Source organism: Eucyclogobius newberryi, unplaced genomic scaffold (assembly GCF_026437365.1).
Source record: "Eucyclogobius newberryi isolate DKJ021-1_F unplaced genomic scaffold, fEucNew1.0.hap1 SCAF_16, whole genome shotgun sequence".
Classification (NCBI taxonomy): Eukaryota; Metazoa; Chordata; class Actinopteri; order Gobiiformes; family Gobiidae; genus Eucyclogobius; species Eucyclogobius newberryi.
In genome coordinates this window covers 19,373,975-19,396,135 of record NW_027315790.1, presented here as the reverse complement: position 1 = coordinate 19,396,135, position 22,161 = coordinate 19,373,975, and the positions used below count along the sequence as shown (strand labels likewise).

The following is a 22,161-nucleotide window of genomic DNA, read 5'->3' as shown; positions in this document are numbered from 1 at the left end:
CAGCCTAATTCCAAAAAGGATTTAATTCATTATGTGCTCTAAATTCTAAAAACAATACCCCATAATGACAACTTGAAAGAAAAAATAACTTGTACATATTGACCTCTTTCCACTGATCATCCTAGCGATGCTTCTATAACTTGTTTGGAGTCCACATGTGGTAAATTCAGTTGATTGGACATGATTTGAAAAGCTCACACCGGTCTGTATAAGGTCTCACAGTGAACAGTTATGTCAGAGGACAAACCAAGACATGAAGTACAAGGAACTGTCTGTAGACCTCTGAGACAGGATTGTCAGATCTGGGGAAAGGTACAGAAACATTTCTGCAGCATTGAAGGTTCCTCTGAGCACAATGGCCTCCATCATCCATAAATGGAAAAAGTTTGGAACCACCAAGACTCTTCCTAGAGCTGGGCCTGACCAAACTGAGCAATCATGGGAAAAGGGACTTTGACAGGGAGGTGACCAAGAACCTAATGGTCACTGAAAAAATCTCCAGCGTGTGTCTGTGGAGAGAGAAGAACCTCCCAGAAGAACAACCATCTCTGGAGCACTTCACCAATCAGGCCTGTGTGGTAGAATGGCCAGAGAGAAGCCGCTCCTCAGTAAAAGGCACATGACAGCCTGTCTGGAGTTTGCAAAAAGGCTCCTGACGACTCTCAGACTACGACAAACAAAAGTCTTTGGTCTGATAAAACAAAGATTGAACTCTTTGGCTTGAATAGCAGGCGTCATGTCTGGAGGATGGTACGGGTCCCCTGACTCTCTACACTGAAGCATGGTGGTGGCAGCATCAGGCTGTGGGGATGTTTTTCAGCAACAGGAACTAGGAGACTAGTCAGGATCAACAGAAAGATAAATGCAGCAGTATAAAGATACTTCCTTGATGAAAACCTGCTCCAGAGGCTCTGGACCTCAGACTGGAGTGAAGGTTCCTAAGCACACAGCCAGGAGAACAAAGGAGTGGCTACAGGACAACTCTGTGAATGTCCTAGAGTGGCCCAGAGGCCAGACTTAAACTTAAACAACTGGACATTTCTGGAGAGATCTGAAAATGGCTGTGAACCGACACTCACTAAACAACTTGAGAGCTTCTGCAAAAGAAGAGTGGGATGAACTGTCCATAAATAGTTGTGCCAAGCTTGTAGCATTAAACACAAAAAGAGGCTGTGATTAGGGCCAAAGCTGCTTCAACAAAGTATTGAGCAAAGGCTCTGAATACTTATGTACAAGTGTGTACACAAGAATGGTTGTCATTATGTTGTCATTATGGGGTATTGTTTATTGGGGTATAATTTTAAGCAATTAATTCAATCCTTTTTGGAATAAGGCTGTAACACAACAACAACAATGTGCACAAAGTGACACGCTGTGAGTACTTCCCAGATGCACAAACAAAATTGTATCACAATAACACTAATGAGTTTTTGAAAAGAAAACATATAAGAAAAGAAAATGCAAGTCCAAGATTAACCTCTACATGCCCTTCATTTGACAAGTAACTTAGTTTTTGTTTTAATGAATGTGTCAAAAAGTCATTTGATATACCGCAGTATTATCAATATTGCTGTACTGAACAGCTATATCAAAATATTTTCCAAGATCCGGCAGTCCTAATTAGAGCATTCACAACCACAATAATGATCTACTTTAAATTATGTTAAACTCTTAATAAAGCTTGTTGTTTTTATTCTGTTTCATTATTAAATCTACATACATCTATATACACACACACCTAACCGCCCAATCAAGTATCCATGCAGCTGCACTGTTGAACATTTAATGTTCAGCTTTCCTCCTTGCAAATGAAATACAGCTCAACTGGCAGAAACAGGCACAAATTAGAGTTTTTGATTTGACTAATGATGAGTCCTTACTTTTCACTTCCTCTCTGCTGCTCCTTCGCTCGCCTCCTCGTCTTCTCGTCTCCTCGTCCCTAGCTCAGCGTGTCGCCCATGTTTAATTGTGTGTCTGAATAGTGAAAAGAAGATCTGTACCGCTGGGTTCTGCAGTGCTGGCCCTTTCGCTAATGTTTCTGTTTTTCTCTTTCTCCCTTTCTTTTTTATTTTCCCAGCGCCAAGACGCACGGATCATCGTGGGCCTCTTCTACGAGACGGAGGCCAGGAAGGTCTTCTGCGAGGTAATTACTATAACGCTTTGTAATTTTCGAGACACTGAGCAGAATTCAAATGAACAAGTTTTCGAATACGTTTGAGCGGCAGTGGGTGAGGTCCAAGGTGTGGAGTTATTAAAATAAGTCACATTCTATTTCGTCCATAATTTTACATGACATGTTCAAAGTTATTAACATAATTTTGCTGTAATTTGGGGGAACCTCAAAAAGAGTTGAGCTGTATTTTGTGAAGAGTCAGTTAACTAACTATATAAATGTATTTTTTTAAACAACAAGCCGTGGATTAACTATGAACTGAAAGCTCTGCTGAGGGAAAAGAGAGAGAGAGAGCTTTAGAACAGGGAACAACGAGGAGTCGCGGCCTGTGCAGAAGAAGCTGAGGAGGGAGATCCGACAGGAGGAAGAAGGCTACAAGAGGAAGATGGAGGAAGAACTGCAGCAGCAGAACATTCAGGGAGTGTGGAGGAGCCTGAAAACCATCTCAGGCTTCAAAGTCCCCCCTGCCCAGATGGAGGGGGATTTACAGTGGGTGAATGATTTGAACTCTCACTTCCTGAGATTTGATCAATTACCCACCCCTCCCCCTGCACAGCTGCATGCTCCCTCTTCCACAGCTGGACAATGGCCCACACCCGTTCCTCTTCACACCTCTGCTTCGGTCCATCAGCTCATCACTTCACCTGGACTCACCCATCCCCCCAGCACACAGTCCCCCTGCCAACCACTGACTGTCACAACAGCATAGGTGAGGAGAGAGCTGAAGAGGATTAAAGTGAGGAGGGGTGCAGGAACTGACTGCATCAGCCCCAGGCTCCTTAAGTCCTGCGCAGATGAACTGTGTGGAGTTATGGAGCATGTCTTCAACATGAGCCTGAAGCTGAGGGTGGTACCACAGGTCTGAACCTCCTGTGTGGTACCAGCACCAAATACCTCAACAGCTTCAGACCGGTGGCTCTCACGTCCCATCTGATGAAGCTCAGCCATGGACCCGCTGCAGTTTGCATACCGGCCTGGCATCGCAGTGGAGGACACCGTCATCTCCCTGCTACACCGTTACCCCACAAACTACCCCAGTTTGTGAGAGCACGGGACTGTGTGTCTGACACCAGGACCTGCAGTGTGGGGGCGCCCCAGGCACCGTCCTCGCGCCATTTCTCTTCAACCTCTACACTGCAGACTTCAGACACGACACGGACAGCTGTGTCCTGCAGAAGTTCTCTGACGACTCTGCCATCATCGGACTCATCACGGACAAGGACGATGCGGAGTACGGAGGACTGGAGCAGGACTTTGTGGACTGGTGTCAGCGGAACCACCTCCTCATCAACGCAGGGAAGACCAAGGAAATGGTGGTGGACTTCGGCAGATGCAACTCTGCTGCCCCCTCACCAGTGAACATCAATATTGCAGTGCAATATTTTCTGTCCATATAACAGCTGTAAATAAGTGGTATTTCTAAGTCATCTGTATTTATTGTTATACTTCAGTCCCTACTCTGTTGGAACACTGGAATTTTCCCAATGTCAGACAAATAAAGGTTATCCTATCTTAAATAGAGATGGACATTTTGGTGGACATTTTACAGCACAATAAATTTTCCATTTATTACAAGTGTTTTTATTGCTCACATACTCCCGACTGCTTACTTTCTCTCCATAGAGCACCTTTAATGTCAACATACAATTTATCTACCCCACTACATGACCAGTAGGATTGGTTCTTGTCAGCCTCTTCAAAAGCTAAAAGTTATTTGTTTTGAAAAAAAACCCATCACTAACGTTAAATCAAAAACATTTCTCGAGTTCTCAAGGATTGAAAAATGTTTAGTTCATATGAAATTCTTTAAAGGGTAAATACACTTTTACTGGGTATTAATTGTTAACACATTGCATAATAGAACATCATGTCAACCTTTTGTTGGTTTGAAAATGCTCACCAAAAACAACGTGTTGAATCAGCGGCAGCACAGAAACACAATCACACACAGTTTAATGAGAGTATAACAATAATAAACACAAAGAAGAGCATTTCAAAAGTGATTATTTGCATGATGTATCTCACCACTGATGATAGTAATCACTGACAAATCTGTATCCAAAACAGACTTACTCACCAGACTTCTCTTAACTGTTGGGAGAGAATCCTTTTTTAGTGGCAGTGTTTTATTTAGTCCATTATTCAACAAGCTTTTGTTGAAGAAGCTACAGCCTTCGGTGAAATGGGGTAAACAAACAAAACACACTTTCTCAGATGGTCAGATGGTGCTACCCTTTCACCGAGTTCACTTTCTGCACTACATAATGTAAATTCAACTGTACATTTTGTGTACATTGTAAGCCTTTTTTTCCCCCCATCTTATAGCCTATTTTATTTGTATCCTATAGCATTTTGTAATTGTTTTTCTTTTTGACTTTTATAGGTTGTTTTATCATTGTTCATTGTTTTATCACCAAAGCAAGTTCCTATATTATGAATTCTGTTCATGGACAATGGCAATAAACCCTTTCTGTTTCTGAGTTGCCTCATTCCTGGGAAGTGTGAATAGTAGTGTGCCTTCTGGATTTCCAAATGCACTTCTGTCTGAACACATTTTTAATAAAAAGCCCCCCAAAAATATGTCATAAATAACTGTGTTGTAGCTGTAGCGCTCCTATCTGCCGCTCTGTTCTGTGGGGCGAGGGCGGAGCAGAATACCCGCAGACACTTCCTGGTTACGTAAACTTGTGGGCGGTCACCTGTGCAAAAGAAGATTCAAATAGTTTTTGAATAGTGCCCAAGAAAGATCCAGGATCACACAAACATACATGAAGTACATTTAACCCCACTCAGACTTGTTTTTGGCAGTACCACCCTGGTGTTATTCCTCTGTTGCAGGTGTACAAGGAGAAGCTGTTTGGTAAAAAGTATGTGTGGTTCCTGATTGGCTGGTACGCAGACAACTGGTTCAAAATCAAAGACCCGGCAATAAACTGCACTGTGGAGCAGATGACCGAAGCCGTGCAGGGCCATGTGACCACAGAGATCGTCATGCTCAACCCCGAGACGGTCCGGGGAGCTTCCAACCTGGTACGGAAAACACAGACAGACAGTCCACAGACAGTTTTTACAGTGGCTTTGGGCTGTTAAAAAAAGAACAGCTTGATGTAGAGCAAAATGTATAATTTGTGAAATGTGTTTGGTTTTTTTTGGACAAAATACCGATATTTGATATTTGGCCTGCTGCTGTTGCCGATATTTCAATTTAAAAATGTATAGCAAGGCCCACAAATCTATTTCAGAAGTTAAAGGAAATTTTCGCTTATAAATAAATAATGACAATAAGTAACAGAATGCATTTATTTGAGATATGATATAATTTGTTGTTTTTTTGCTCTTCCATTTATACTCCTCAGTCTGTTCATCAGTCCACCACATGATTAGTACTTATGAGTCCACATGCTCAGGCACTCATGAAGTCTATCTCAAAGATGTAATTTTATCACATTGTTAACTGTCGCTGTAGCTTCAGGCAGCAGTTTAATGTGAGGGTCTCTGGTGGGATTGTGAATGCTAAATGCACAGCCTGAAGTGTTCCTCTGCAGTACACACAGGACCAGCCCACTGTGCTGTTTGTTTAGCTCTATGTAATTACAGAGGGAACACATGGGCGGATCAATACTATAATTATTGCAGTTGTGCTGCTCATTTTAGAATATTAGAGCAGTGTTTACTGGGCACTATATGAACTACTGCTATTTATGTTGATTTATTCGGCGGGACGTTGCATGTTAAAGGACATACAGTGTAGTAAGCATCATTTGTATTGTTATTGGCCTATACCTGGCCTATATGATTTAGAATGTAAAAAAGCTACTATTTAAAAAAAAAAAACACACTACTTTGCATCAGTCTGTACTCCCTAATCTGAATACACATACACTGGCAGCAGTGGGAATCACCATTAAAAAAGCTAGTTTTCCAAGAACATGGCCGACATGTTTAAGCCAGCAGTTGTACAGGACGTGATTTGATGACAAAAATTCTAAGTCTGGCGATGATTAATCTGACTTAGTAACAGAGCAGTCAACCTTTGGATTTCACCTTTATTTTGGGAAAATGTTGATAATTGTGCAGATTTATACGAGACACATCCATGTGAACCTGTGAGATTTTAACCATAACATAGGCAAACTTTCATCCATTTGCATTCATTCTAATAATGCCTTATATATGTATTGGTCATTATTAATTTTACACATGATAACGGTGAACATTTGAAGCAACAGCTGCCTGGGGCAGAATGACATAAGTGAGGCTGCCAATCTGCCCACAGTACACCAATCACTCGTTTAGCCACTGCAGTTTTTCAAGTAACTTTTACAAGACTCCTTCTGATCATTTCAGCACTAAATGTCCCTTTACTAACTTTGCTTGGTACACTTAGTTAAGTTAAATACTATTTAAAATGTTCATAATGGGTGGCAGTTGTAATAGCTCTCGCATCACAGCAAGAAGGTCCTGGGATTGAGTCCCGATGGGGCCTTTCTGTTTGCATGTTCTTTCTTTTGCCTAGGTTTCCTCCGGGTACTCCATTTCCCTACCACTAAAAACATGTCCAATTGGCTCCTAGGACAGTGGGACTTAATAACATCAGCCTGCCACGAGACGACAGGTGGAAATTAGCTTGAGTTACATCCTGGTACAATAATCTCTCCTGATAAGGTTAATGCATATTGTGCACTGTCCCTCTCTCATATAAATAAACTAACATAAGAGGACATTATTATGTGCACTGTGAACTGAATTTTAATTAAAACAAAATGAATATACATATTTCAAAACTTGAATCACATTTCAACACTATGGGCCTGATACAGTATAAGCATAACAGCACAAATAGATGAATGCTTTGGACGAAAAATAAAGATTGCAATCGCCTAAGGAAGAGTGCGTGTGGAGCAGTGTGGGTGTTCAGACAGTGACGCACAACACATCCTGCGGTTAGAGGCATGCACCACAGACGCACAACAGCCTTACAGCCCAAAATAACACCAGTGGGCGGGACTCCAGAGCTCAGGGGCCAATCACACGAGCCGCTTTGATGACCCACAGTAGACCACAGCTGGACATTAGCTCTCTTGGTCTGAACACAGGATAATGGTAGAGGTGGCCTGCTATGAGTAACAAGCCGAAAAGGTCTGGACGTGAAAATATAGAAATTATACTACTGGAAATGAGGTACCAAAAATAGTTTGAAGCTTGATTATGGTGAATGGAGCGTAAGGTACTCTATGATCCTAAATAGGCTTTTTGGAATGCCCAGGGGTTTGTGAGGCATGAGTTAATTTCAAGACTTCTAATTCTATATCTATTTCTTTATTTTTATTTATTGAAACCAGTTTTATTCAAATTAAAGAACACATTTGACGCCCTGGAAAATGAGGAGCAGCTGGTACAAAAGCACAAAATCTCTGGCAGTACTATCGAATGAGATGGAATTATCTGTCAGAGTGGCAACGAGACGATCGGTTTGAAATACTGATGGTGGAGGAGTTTATGAAGTGAAGGAGAAGATGGCCACGCTCCCTGCCACACAATGTGTTGTGTTAATCCAGTGGTCAGAAAAGCACCGTCTTCTTTCTCATCCACAAATGCAAAAAGGGCCATTGTGCGCACGTTTTTGACAAACAAAAACATCTGTATTTCTCCTAAGTAGGCACCGCCTGCCTTGTTTGTTTTGGTTCTGCAATGCTGATCAGTGATTGGTTCCAGTCCCACCTGCGGGCCCAAATGGCCTGTGATTGGTACATTAAACCACTGATTCGGACTGCAAACAAATCAGCAGGAGCCTTTCAAGATGGTGTCTCAAGTTTGTGAACTTTAATATTAAGTGTAAGGAAGGTTACCTCTAAGGGAGTGTGTTTCAGGTGCCAAATTTATATGCTGCGTTCGTTTTTAAACTGAAATATTCTCTGACATTCCCTTTTTTAGTTAAAAACAATCAAATAAAAAAGATTTACAGCAGTTTGAACATTTTATCTTTGAATTATTATACAATTTCTGGTTGATCATTGACATCAAAGAGTATAAAAGTGGCAGTTCTCTTGATTCTCGGCCTTTGCAAAAGGCAGTAACACCAAAGTCTCCACTGACTCCTGATATATGCAAAGGAGGTGCTGTCTATCACAGATAAGACGTATGAGGCATCAGTCCAAACTCAGCACTATTGGACAAGAACTAAACAGGGATTGAGATTAGGTTTTCAATTTGCTTTCCTAATCATTTCTGTATGAACCACCTGGATGTATTTGAATGGTTCTATCCACTGAGCTAAAGCAGTACAAAGAGGCACGTTATTGTACTATAAATACTGTTGTGAAGACCAACATCCAACAGGGAGCATCTCTGGTGTAAGGATTATTCAAAGATGCACCATGTCACTTTTATGATGTAGATTGTGCCACCCGCTTGTCTCCATGGAGATGTTATTGAAAGGGCTGTAAATTAATTACAGCCCTTACATAATTACAAAAAATGTGTAATTGAGAGGTGACATTAGGGATGCGTACTGCTACGACGGACCGGATCCGGACTTGTAAAAACGTTTCGGTTCAGGTCCAAAAAAACCGAAATCCCGGTGATTCGGTTCTGGACTCATTAAAAATCTACCACTCACATTCTATATCCTTTACGTTCTAGAATCTAAACCATCTTAAACCTTCCATAGATCGCGAAATTCGCGCTAGAAAAGACGTTAACACTGACATCGCTGTCAATGGCGCGTCCTGAGCATCAGCAACGCACGCGTCTTCCCCGCGGCAGAAGTTGAAGCCGGCGCAATGAGTTTAAAGACGCGAGAGACCGAACCTTCGGGAAGATCGCTGGATTATTTGAATCGTTTGAAGCCGCCGCGTGCGTCGCCGCTTGTGCCGCTCCGTGAGTTAGTTTAAGACGTTAAAGGAGCGGGTTGTGCTTTGGTTTGGGTGTAAATATTGTAACTTCTCACTCAGGTCAGTAATGCTGGTTTAGTGCTCACAAGTTGCCACTTTATTTCTTGAACAGAGTTGGTTACTGTTGGCCGTAACCATGGTGATGGAGCAGGAACATCAAAAACCACCTCGTCTCCTGAGCCCGCTCTTAGCTCCGCCCCAGAGACCGCGCACGCGCACTAGAGACTAGGGTCGCTACAATATGAATAAAATAACTGTTATGTTGTGGTGTAGCATTTATTTAGGTGGGTTAATGTGGAATATACATATTCATACATCTAAGTAAATACTAAGTCAAAGTAATATTGTTTAATTGCTGGAGCTTATATTTTGTAATAGTATTTGTATTCTGCAGTTGTTAAATACTGTCTTGTGTTTAATGCTGTTAATATGATGTATTGTGTGTAGTGTAAAATATTTTCATATTCTATTTTTGATACTGCTAAGTTGATTGTGGTTCTAGTTGACTTTTATGCGAGTTTTTGAAGGTTTTTACATGACTTTGATGCCAATGGATCTGCAAAAATAAAGAGTGGAAATGTATCTAAAGCATTAAACTTCAAGTGTGGGAAACAGCCCAGTCAAACCAGTAATACACTTGACAAACACAGAAACAGCTGCCCCAATACCAATACTTAACTTGCTCTTGTTCGGAAGTTGTTCCTCTAGTAAAACACATGAATGTGTGTTAGCTAGTAGCTTGTAAGTAAGTTGTAACTTATGTTAATAAACAGTGAATAAACCAGATAAATTGAGTTTATTTCAATCTGCAGTTAAGCCTTGTGTTTGATAGTCGTCCTTGTTCATGTGTCTTCAACTTAATTTAGCCAAGCAGCTTGTGTTATGCTGTTATAATATTATGCAAAAATGGCATAAGTTCAGCCGGACTCATTAGGTCCGGACCTGAACCTAAACCTCTGGATTCGAATCCGGACTTGAACCTGAACGTGGGTTTAGGTATGCATCCCACTATGTGGACTGTTCCACGTGGAAATGAGCAGGATTTCCTAACCCTACTAATGAGTCAAATACTGATGTAGATGTGTAGATTAAACAAATTGACTTATCTATAGCCTATGGGGACAGAAGAAAGCGTATTTTGTTTTTCTGGGGAATAACATTTTAAAGTAAATAATAGTTTGAATCTTCATCATGATTATAGTTTCAATAATGGAGCATCCCTATGTTACTGCTTTGCCTCAAGTGTACCACATTCTGGCATTAAACCTATCCATTTTCATGGAGGCAAGCAGGTGGCTCCACCAGTCCAAGTTACAGATCTGATCTGTGTAGGGGCTCCCCTCACAGTAAGACCTGTAATGACATGAACGTTGGAGTGGAACATTAATGCCATACTGTGTCCTATTCGAGGCAAAACCTGAACATCTCAATGGAGACAAGAAGAATGCGGGCCTCCGATCAGAAAAGACATGCTGCACACTTGGTCACTTTGGATACTTTGTTTCTGTAAACTCTTGGTTTGAACGTTCTAATGTTGATAATGGAACTTGCTGTTATGGAAGTCAATACAACAGGCTCCAAAATTGTGTTTACGGTACTTCACATTGTTAAACATGTTTTGCTGGTAGGGCCGTGGGGTCGTGGTTAAACAATTTCCCTTGCGGTAACTTTTCATGCCTCAGCACCACGGTTTGCGGTATTCTGTTATGACCCATAAGCCCATAATAATGCATAGAAATTGAGGTTCATTCATATTTTTTTCTACCGCTTGTTGCTGTTCAGGGTCGTGGGTGATTGGAGCTCATCCCAGTGACTTTGTGCCTTAGGCGGGGCACACCCTGGACAGGGGCCAGCAAATTAAATTGAGGTTGAACTTGAATAATAGCAACAAAAATAACAGCAGGCATAAGGGACAGTATGTGTATGTACATTACTGGTCAATATTATGTAAAAAAAAGCATCTTGAAAAGCGCCTGGCATCAGCTCACAGCTGATTCTCATGTAAGTTTCACTTTTGTTCTCGCACATACAGCACAGATGTGTTTGTGATTTGACTACACGTTTATGGGTGGAGGAGAAGGATTATGACAGATTGAGTAGATCTGCAGTGGATAGTTTTCCTTTTGACTGAACTTTACACAGACTCTGTTTGGCTGCATCTTCTCACTAGAGTTTAACCACGCCACATTTGCTTGGGTTTTACGTCTTTTCCTGGATCGAGGAGGATTACAGCCAAGTGTGGATCATCGGGAGGATATAAGGGCCACTCTGGCCCTTCAGTTCTTTATTGATAAGCTGATACACCGTGCTTTGTTCGAGTCATTATAGGCTTATGTTAAACATGGTGCTGTTTGTGCAGAATGCTCAGTCGTGCACATCTGCACTGTCACATCTGTGCTGTGTATTTATCGACTCATTGACGAGATTCATTTAAAGCCAAGACCAAACTCCCGTCTGCTCGAGACTCGAGCCGACTCTGATGGAAGAACACGAGGAACGCTTTCTTCAAAGGAAGAGGGTGTGAAAACATGAAATAGTTCATCATTAAACAGTTCAATTATGCTAAACATGTGCGCAAAACTTCATTAAAATGTAAAATGCTGTTACCACGGTCACTTTTGCGGTTTTAGTGATCGTACTGCGACAGCCCTAGTTGACAGTAGCCATGTTGTCATGTTAACCCTATTTCTCATAATGTGTCACTTCACACTGCTGTCAGTTGTTTGCCTGTCATCCAGAATAAACAATACTCTACAAAAATGTTCATCTGGACACTGGTGGATCAGTTAATCAGGGGCATGTCGAGTTTGTCCTTGTCAAAACAAACATGGCAGCTTACAAAGGAAAAAGAGAGGGACAAAACATATCATTGAAAACTGAAAAATAATGTAGATTGATGCAGAATCTGAGGTGAGAGAATTTCGGCTTTGTATTTAACTGAAAGATGATCATTGAACTGAAATATACAAATTTGATTGCACATCTCTGCACGAGTTTGGCTTGAGGCGTGATGGGGGGATGGGGACCAGTGTGATGTTACTTAATGAAAAAAAATACAGAAATCTAGTTTGGGACTTGCCAGGGAAGACGGTATCAGATTAGCAAATGGTCTATGAAAATGAAAACCTTTAATAATTTATTTCCACACTAACAGAATAGTAGTACATTATTTATTAGAAAGATTTGAGAACATGGCATCATTATTCAACTGACTATTCAAGTTCAAGCTTTCTATTTTGTCTATAAAAGTAAATTAATTAGACTGAAATTGGCCCCTTTTGGAGCTCACCTCTTTTCATTGCAATCTTCAATTCTCTTTTTCCATCCCGGTGCTTGGTCTACCTGTCAGCTCAATATCGACCCACCAAACTAATGAGGCTGTGCGCAAACTGGGACATTTTTCATTTTGATTCACAATAATCTCATATGGTATTGACAGACGGAATTTCCAAAGGCAGCGCAAACAGAGAGAATGAAGAGCGTTTGGGATTGTTAGGCAGATCACTTTCAGAATAAATCAGCAGAAGAATCCAATACAGCTGTGGATCTTGTCAGTCCAATGTAAACAGGAAGAAATTGATTAAAGGGCACGTATACATAATTGATTTTTTTTGGACTTGCGTGTAGCTTCATTCTCATATGTTTGAATTAACCTTAGATTTTTCTTACAGGGTCAAAGGGAAGTGGTGCTCCATAGCTTACCTGCTCGAAATGCTCCCACAAACCCTCCAGGAGTGATGTGTTTAGAATAGATGCACTTGACAGACACGTGGATGTTGTTTATAGGTTCATCACATTTGCCACTGACTAATACCTATAGATATCCAAGTTAACTTATTACTGTAGGATTTGTTGCACTTGATGAAACAAAACACACATTTTATAGTCAAATGTGGCCCGCTATGTTGTTGGTGCATTAATGTCCAGAATAAAGAAATGTGTATTACAAAAAAAAATGAAAAGAAAAGAAAAGCAACCAGATCTGAACCAGCACCAACAAATAACACAGCTGGATTTGAGAGGGCACCGAGATCCGCAAACAAGGTCCAAGAAATATAATTGGTGAGGGAGCCTACACCTTGTGACACACATGGGAAGGAATCAGACTGTTACCGCAATTCTGGAGACCAGAGACTAGACTTCCTGTCTCGGCGAAACATTGTTCAACGTAGTGGCCGTCACTACAACATCCTGGGATGTGATGTGAGGAAAGATATTTTACGTAGCTGAAACATGTAAATCAGATAAACAAAACACTCCTTCGTCACCAGAAATAAATTGTTACTCAACAGAAGTGCAATCTTCTTTAAGAATAGATGTTTTTGGTGATCAGAAATGCACGTAAAATAATTTATGTTTCGTATTGTCAATTCAGGTTTTTTAATGTAACACAGAACATTTCATCAATAACCAGAAGGGAAGAGATTAATTTGAAGTCTTATTATTACTAGTATCATGATCTTCTTCTGCTTATCCGGGGGCGGGTTGCGGGGGCAGCAGTCTAAGCTAGGACTCACAGGCTTCCCCCTCCCCAGACACTTCTTCCAACTCCTCCCGAGACATAGTCCCTCCAGCGTGTCCTGGGTCTTCCCCGGGCCTCTTCGGTGGGACATGCCCGAAACACCTCCCCAGGCTGGTGCCAGGGAGGCATCCGGAACAACCACCTCAGCTGTCTCCTCTCGATGTAGAGGAGCAGTGGCTCTACTCTGAGCTCCTCCTGTGTGACTGAGCTCCTCCTGTGTGACTGAGCTCCTCACCCTATCTCTAAGGGAGCACCCAGCCACCCGGCGGAGGAAACTCATTTCGACCGCTTGTACCCGCGATCTTGTCCTTTCGGTCATTACCCAAAACTCATGACCGTAGGTGAGGGCAGGAACGTATAATGACCGGTAAATCGAGAGCTTTGTCTTTTGACTCACTAGTATCATGTTGGATCTTTTCTTGTTGAATCAATGTTGTTTTTAGGGAGACAATTTTAAAATCTGGCCAGGGACGACAGATTAAAAATAAACTGGTACATTTACTATACTATATATTACTCTGTCCTTGTCAAATAAACAAATAATAACATTTCAATTATTGTGCCTTTCACTACTTGTTTTACCCTGAGCACTGTTCTGTGTTTCCCCAAATCTCTGCAGTAAAGTAGGGCATAACCAAGGAACAAACACTTTGTACTTAAGAATCCCTCACATATTTTAAGCATTCAAAAACTCTACATCTCCAAGTGATATTTTTTGTCATATTTATCATAGTGGAAATCTCATACCTTTTTTTCTTCTAATTCTTGGTTAAATTTATGTTTCAGTTGACTGGCTTTATCAGGCGGCTGTATTCTGCTCTGAGAGGCACTTGTGGAGCAGATGGGAATTCATTTACTGTGACTGCATTTATGATTGATGACAGTGATTGACTCACAAGGGCAAAGGAAGGAGCTATGGCAACTTCAGTATGTAATGCACGGGATAAATGTCCATTATAATGGCCTATTTATTCTTCTAAAAGAGCCTAGATGATAATGTGTACTGTGTGAGTTTAATTTGATCACAATTTGCCCTATTTTTCTTTAGCGTTTAACCATATTATAACATTGTCCCCTCATCAAAAACATACCTGGAATTGTATTCAACACATTTACAATAGTTTGTTGAATTCTGTTTAGAAATTCCTCTCCCTCCAAGCTTCAGAAAACACTTCACATATTCTGAATTTCACAGTTTATATTATGTCATACGTCGAGTTCCGATATCTGCCCTTTTAAGTCTGTAAATCATTGCCAGACTAGTTCTGAGCTTTTATGCCGCCCTATCATGCATCACGTTCATTGCAAGTGCGTGGCTGCATTAGCTTGTCGGGGGGGAAGCTCGCATTTGTTTATCTCCCCTTTGTAATTTTAACTGCAGCTAGTAGTTGGAGCCCAAGTCAATTCCTGTGATGGGAAACGCTGAAGTGACATGAAATCATTGCGTTTTTAGTTCTAAAATAATACTCCAGAGGATGTTCAAAGGTCGATAACAATGCAAATCATGTGTAATATTTGTCCTTTAAGGTGACCCAAAAAAAAATATTTCCAATCAAATCAAAACAATAGAAAAACATAAAACTGTAATACAAAACATTCAGCAAACAATAACACAAACTGTACGACATACAATCACTGCTTTACTCTGTGTTGAAAGTCTTTACAGTGAAAATTACAAGTGGAATTTAACTTGACGAAGTTGAAAAAGTGGCCTGTCTAGGATGTGCTTTTTCAAGTTCTGAATCCATCTAAATAGCTATTGAACAGCGTGCCTGACTTGTCCCTGTTCGTGCCCAGTTGTCAGGGTGGTTGGTGGTGGCAGCAGCCTCTCTCTGATCAAAGCTGTGTGGTTCTGTGGTTTGGCTCTCATCGTCACTCTGACATATGGCACCAAATCTGGTCCCTCTGTCTGGGCCTTTTATCTGCAGCTCTGGTGCTGCAGATGCTCATGGCCTCACTGTTGACTTCCGAATCAAAAGATAGAGACACATTTTCTCGGAGCTAAGTCGCGGCCTCAAACTCTAACAATCTCACTGGAAAGACTTCAAGAGACAAATGAATGAGAGATGAAGAAAAGTTTACTCTCGGTAGATTTAAACACATTTTAGAGTAAGGCATTATAAAAAAAAAACTAAAAATGTGTTTTAATGCAAGCAGAATAAGCATTAAAACGACTTTGACAGGTATGGATATGGTGTATGAGGACGTTTATTAGTGGCAGAAAACATAGTGAATGGGTTTGAGAGTTGTATACATTCAAATGACCACAACTTACTCAAATATTATCAGATCTACATGAGTGAGACATCATTTGAAAGCTTTGAATTCACACTTTCAGAATCTGTGAATAACTCAAAATGTCTCCGGGTAGACATGTAACTGGTTTAGCCACGGTCAGACACATATTATCACGGATTATAGATGGATCATACTTTATTGTCAGGTCCAGTCCATGTCACACAAACACAAGGACATTACAGACAAACGGAACAAACAACAAACAAATCTGTCTAGACATCAATTATGTTTAAGCTGATGATTAAGCTCCTGGTTTAGTTTTAAGATGGACCGATGTATGAAGGATGCTTTGAGCCGTGAAGCATGGCACACAGTGTGTAGCAGCACTGGGGTCAGAATCGATGTTCTTGGCCAATCGCACAGTGTTGTTGTAACATGAGGTCACAAACAGTCCGTTCAAGGGTTGACCCACGATCTTTGAGCATATCAGGTGTCTCAGTATTGATTTTGCAGTGACTGAGAGGCAGATGTACCACACAGAACTACAGCTGTAACGCCTGTTGCGTGGCCTCGAATGACTTTGTGATGTCCTTGTGATGTTTCCATGATAATTGTGAGTCGATCAAAGCCCCACAAAGTTGATTTAGCAGAATATGTCACTTTAATGGCGGTGTATGCGTTCAGAGTGAGACGGTGATAATGATATGAGCTCATGAGGAGGTGTGGAGACAGCCGGGCTGACTTCACACCCTCACGTCTGCCAAGCATGAGCCCTATGGAGAAAACAGAAATTTAAATCAATCGCAGCAGCACATCTTAATTAGACATTGTGACTTTTAGACCATAGGTGTCTCATAACTTACCTGAGAATGACGTCTGAACCGGAGGTGAGAAAACAGAACTTCTTATGGCTGTTTTTCAAAAATTGGTTCTTCTTGCCACTCTTCCGTAAAGGCCAGAGTTGTGTAATTCACGACTAATCCATGGGTTTCAGTTGGGTTTGTTGTCACCGCCATTTTTAAGATGTCACCACATGCTGTTGCTTATCTCCGCTGTGAAATAGTCATGATAAACAGCATAAAACTTAAAATGAAAAGGGTTGATATTTCAAGAAGACGGAAGTTAAGGGCTTTGATCTTTATCTACAGCAGTAAGTCGATGACAGTTAAAAGCAGTGACAACTTGCCACAACAAACTTTTGCAGACATTTAAATCTGCTCTTGCTCATCCCACTGCACCGGACAAGCCCCAGAGCTTTAATAATAATAATAATAATAATAACTTTTATTTATATAGCGCTTTTCAGTGACCCAAAGACGCTGAACATAATAAAAAGGGGGGGGGTATTTACAGACAGGGGGGACAACACGTACAGAACACATTAATATACAGATAAAATGAACAAGACAGAAGAAGTAGAGAGAAAAAGATGGGGATGTAACAGGGGGTAGAAGAGTAGGCAATGGGGTAGAGGAGGCTAGGGGTAGGGGAGGTCATAGGCTTGGGTGAAGAGGTATGTTTTTAGGCGGGATTTGAATGTTGTGAGTGAGGGAGAGTGGCGGACAGGTTGGGGGAGGGAGTTCCAGAGTCGGGGTGCTGTTCGGGAGAATGCTCTGTCGCCAAAAGTTTTGAGTCGGGATGTTGGTGCAGTCAGGGTGAGAGAGGAGGAGGATCGGAGAGCTCGGGTGGGGCGGTGGGGGATGAGGAGGTCAGACAGGTAGGGGGGGGCAAGGTGGTGAAGAGCTTTGAAGGTGAGGAGGAGTATTTTAAAGTTTATGCGCTGCTTGATGGGGAGCCAGTGGAGAGAGCGGAGAACGGGAGTGATGTGATCACGGGACCGGGTGTGGGTGAGGAGGCGGGCAGCGGAGTTTTGGACCATTTGGAGTCTATGGAGGGAATGGGAGGAGATGCCAGTGAGGAGGGAGTTGCAGTAGTCGAGGCGGGAGGAGATGAAGGCATGGATGAGGGATTCAGCAGCGGGGAGGGTGAGGCAGTGTCGGATTTTGGCGATGCGGCGGAGGTGGAAGTATGAGGTCTTGACAATGTGGCTGACATGGGGAGTGAAGGAGAGGGTGGGGTCCATGATGACACCGAGATTGCGTACCAGGGTAGAGGGGGTGATGGTCGAGGTGTCGATGCTGAGTGAAAAGGGACCAGTTTTATTGAGAGTGGATTTGGTGCCAATGAGGAGGAGCTCTGTTTTGTCACTGTTCAGTTTGAGGAAGTTGATAGTGAGCCATGATTTTATTGTAGAGATGCAGGTTTCAATGTGGCTGAGGGGAGGGTTTTGGGTGGATTTGGTGGTGAGGTATATCTGGGTGTCGTCAGCGTAGCAGTGAAAGTCCAGGTTGAGTTGGCGGAGGATGTGACCAAGGGGGAAGATGTAGCAGATGAAGAGGAGGGGGCCGAGGACTGAGCCCTGGGGGACCCCTGCGTTACTGGGGAGAGGGTGGATGAGTGACCGGAGAGGGAAATTAACTCTTGCCTGTTGGTGAGGTAGGATGTGAGCCAGTCAAGTGCAGAGCCCTCAACACCCAGTTGGCGCAGTTAATTTTGTGGTTGTGATGTGAGAAAATGTGGAGAACACTTTTGCAAGCCACTGTATTTTAAGTAGCACGGACTTTGTGGCTGATCCTAAAATATAACACCCGGACAGATGGAAATGAGGCTTGTTAAACGGTCTGCGAGTGATTTCTGTAAGTCCACTGGTCCCTCCTTACCGCAGTCGTACATTTCTGGCAACAAACAGAGTCTATAGGGATGTTATAGAAGAGGAATCCTTTGTTTTGAGACTTTTGTTGAAACAGCCCACAGTGCAAATGTGTGTTGTGTCTTCCATGGGCCTCTTGTCTGCATCAGTGTTCTCCTTGTTCTGCCTGTACATTTTGGTGGACAGCCATGTCTTGGTAGGTTTGTAGTTGTGCCATACTCTTTCCTTCTCCAGATGACAGATTGAACAGTGCTTTGTGAGATCTTCAAAGCTTGGGAAATCTTTTTATAACCTAACCCTGCTTCAAACTTCTCCACAACTTCATCCCTGACCTGTCTGGTGTGTTCCTTGAAATTCCTGAAGCTATTTGTTCACCAAAATTCTCTTAAAACGTTTGTGGCCTTCACAGAAATGCTGCTTTTATCCTGAGATTAGATTACACACAGGGGGGCTCTATTGAATCATTAGCTCACCATTCATTCGTTCAGCAATACTGATCACTTCAGAATTGTGTCCCACTTGTGTTGCTCTCCTACAAAAAATGCCAATATGAGTTATTTAATTTTGTGGTTGTGATGTGAGAAAATGTGGAGAACACTTTTGCAAGCCACTGTATTTTTCATTTGTTCCATTAGATGTCTTTCTTGCCACAATGACTTGGTTTGGTGGAGTCACATGCTTGTCTCCATGGAGCTATCTATGTTTTATGCCAAGAAAATGTACAAATATGGATAGATATATAACTAGATAGAGACAATTTGAGGAGAGTAAAGGCCCACAGGAGAAAACTCTTTGTCCGTGAAATGCTGCTCTGCTCAGATGCAGTCAAATCTGTCCTCTGTGAGACATGGGACTCTGCTGTAAACTGTGTAAACTCCCTTTGGGGCTTGATGCATGAATCCAGCTTGTAACTTCAGAAAAGTCTAAACTTCAAAGCACTCTTTGTTCCCGTGGTTATGATGTACGCCATGTTAACTGCTCAAAACGACTAGAACAGCAACAAATGATTAATTGTGTAATCTCACAAACATTGGAGCGTGTCATGCATGCTTTTATTTTTTGACATTTAGACTACTACAATGCACTTTTTGTTGAAATAGACCAACATGCACTTTATTGTATGTCTGCAATTAATCCTGAATGGTTTTAACAGGATGTAAAAAAACAGGTCCGGGGTATGGGAAAACCTGCCTTTTCAGATCAATGACACCTCAAGTCATTACAATAAAGATTAAAGGCGAAGCCAGTTTATTTGTAGAGCACAATTCCTATACAAGGCAATTAACAGTGCTTCACAAAGACTCCAACAGGTATCACTTACAGTACAACTTCGAGTGAGTTAATGATGAGAGGAAACCATTAAAACATGGTCAAAAGCGCGGTCAATAAACCCCTTTCTGATTCCGATTCTGATTTAAATAAAATTTCTCCTTTAATATGAATCTTCCTAGAACCTTTCTTGAGTGGCGTAGGGGGGAATTGTCTCTCTCTCTCTTTCCCTCTCCATTTCTCTCACTTCCTCTCTCTCCATCTGTTGTTCCGAAGCCCTCCTCAGAATTACAACGAGGTTTGGCACGCTTGGCCTCTCCACCGCTTCCCCTTCAAACAGCTGCAGTTGTTGGAGCACAGCTGTCTGTCGGCCCTGAGCACCCAAATAAAGCACCCATCGCCATGCGTCATTGCACCCAAAAGCCCGCCCCCCATCTTGGACCATTGTTTAACATCTTTAGCGTGGCCTTATTAAGCTAATTGTCTGTAAAAACATGTGAACCTGCGGTGAAATTTATTAATGGAAGGTAAATGCATCACAGAGACGAAGGAAGAGGAAGGGAATGGCTGCTGATGATACGAACATTACTACACGCTGGAGTGAGGAGCAGATTGGTATGGTTGGGCAAAGAGGTTGGTATGGTTGGGCACAGAGGTTGGTATGGTTGGGCAAAGAGGTTGGTATGGTTGGGCGCAGAGGTTGGTATGGTTGGGCACAGAGGTTGGTATGGTTGGCACAGAGGTTGGTATGGTTGGGCAGAGAGGTTGGTATAGTTGGGCAGAGATGTTGGTGTAGTTGGGCACAGATGTTGGTGTAGTTGGGCACAGATGTTGGTGTAGTTGGGCAAAGAGGTTGGTGTAGTTGGGCAAAGAGGTTGGTATAGTTGGGCACAGAGGTTGGTATGGTTGGGCAGAGAGGTTGGTATGGTTGGGCACAGATATTGGTGTAGTTGGGCACAGATGTTGGTATAGTTGGGCACAGAGGTTGGTATGGTTGGGCACAGAGGTTGGTATAGTTGGGCACAGAGGTTGGTATGGTTGGGCACAGAGGTTGATATGGTTGGGCACAGATGTTGGTATGGTTGGGCAAAGAGGTTGGTATAGTTGGGCATCAGGAGTAAATGTGACATGGCATGACATGACATGCACAGCCAGCAGATTCTGGGTTCCAATCCTGTAACTTTACGGGCCTTTTTTGGGTTTTCTTCTATTGCGCCGGTTGGTCAAAATAAACGTTGATTAGGCTTAACAAAGCATGAACATAGATTTAATTCATAATTTGATAATTCACCCCTTAATTAAATAATTACTAAGCCTGAACCATTATTAATAAACAGATTTTCTTCACTATGAATTAAGTTTGTTTTCATGCTATATCAAGGCTAATCAAGGTATTAAGGTATAGTTACATGGTTCCTTCAAACATCCTCCAGCTCCTGACTCCTTTCTCATGCTCAAGTACACACCAGATGATGGATGGGTCAAAGGCCTAGAGCAAAATTGATGAGAATATAATTTATAATATCATTTTGATGAGGAAGGAGCTCAGTGCCATGAATTATAGTTTATTTTTGTTCAGGGGGCGTGTAAGATAGTAAGATCATGGGCTTATTTGTCCTTCATACATAGTGTACGCCAACACATGTCTTGTCCAAGGACACAACAACAGTATGCCCTGACCTGAGTGAGGTTCAAACCTAACACTTTCGGGTAGGTTAGATGAAGTTTCCAACCACTGAGCTACTGTTGCTCCTTTAATGATTTGTTTTTGTGGTGCCATATCTTCCTCTTAAAGCCCATGTGAAAGGTTCTTATGTTTTACTAATTATGATGTTGTTTGGTGAGATTGGCAAATAATGATCATAGTTTTTCATCAGTCAAGTTTCAGTTTGTGACGAGTTCTATAACAGAATACCTCCATCTCTGTGATGTCATCAAAAAGCGCCAGCCAATCATTCAGACAAAAGTTGCATGCGTCTTACATGACAGTTTAAACAATCAGGTGACAAAATAAATATGTTATCAGCTGTTATTATTATTTGTCATCGTAATTATTGTGTGATTTAGATGGCTTTAGGCCCTTGTTTACAATCTGGTTGCTAGATAACAGTTGTGGAATTACCTCTTCTTATGTCCTATTTGCTGGCCATGTCAAACAAAGAATGTCACCAAAATTGCTAAATTGGAGAAAAACAGGCTAAATGTTTGGTATAATCTTAAATATAGTAATTTTCCCTTTGTTTTACTGAAAGTGTGCTCTAATCTGTCATAAAGACTTTCAATTTGGCCTCACAAGCACAGCTCCATACATTTGCACATGTTATGAACGCCTCACACGTACTGTATGCTGCAGCCG

General features: G+C 41.8%; 1 protein-coding gene across 1 annotated transcript in view; it reads left to right on the top strand.

Annotated features, from left to right (window-relative positions):
• LOC140361907 (gamma-aminobutyric acid type B receptor subunit 1-like) overlaps positions 1 to 22,161 on the top strand; it is a 183,488-nt gene that overhangs the window by 67,571 nt on the left and 93,756 nt on the right. The window contains exons 5-6 of the mRNA XM_072447815.1: positions 2,078 to 2,143; positions 5,012 to 5,203. Coding sequence (XP_072303916.1) covers positions 2,078 to 2,143; positions 5,012 to 5,203 — 258 coding nt within the window. The remainder of the gene's footprint in view (positions 1 to 2,077; positions 2,144 to 5,011; positions 5,204 to 22,161) is intronic.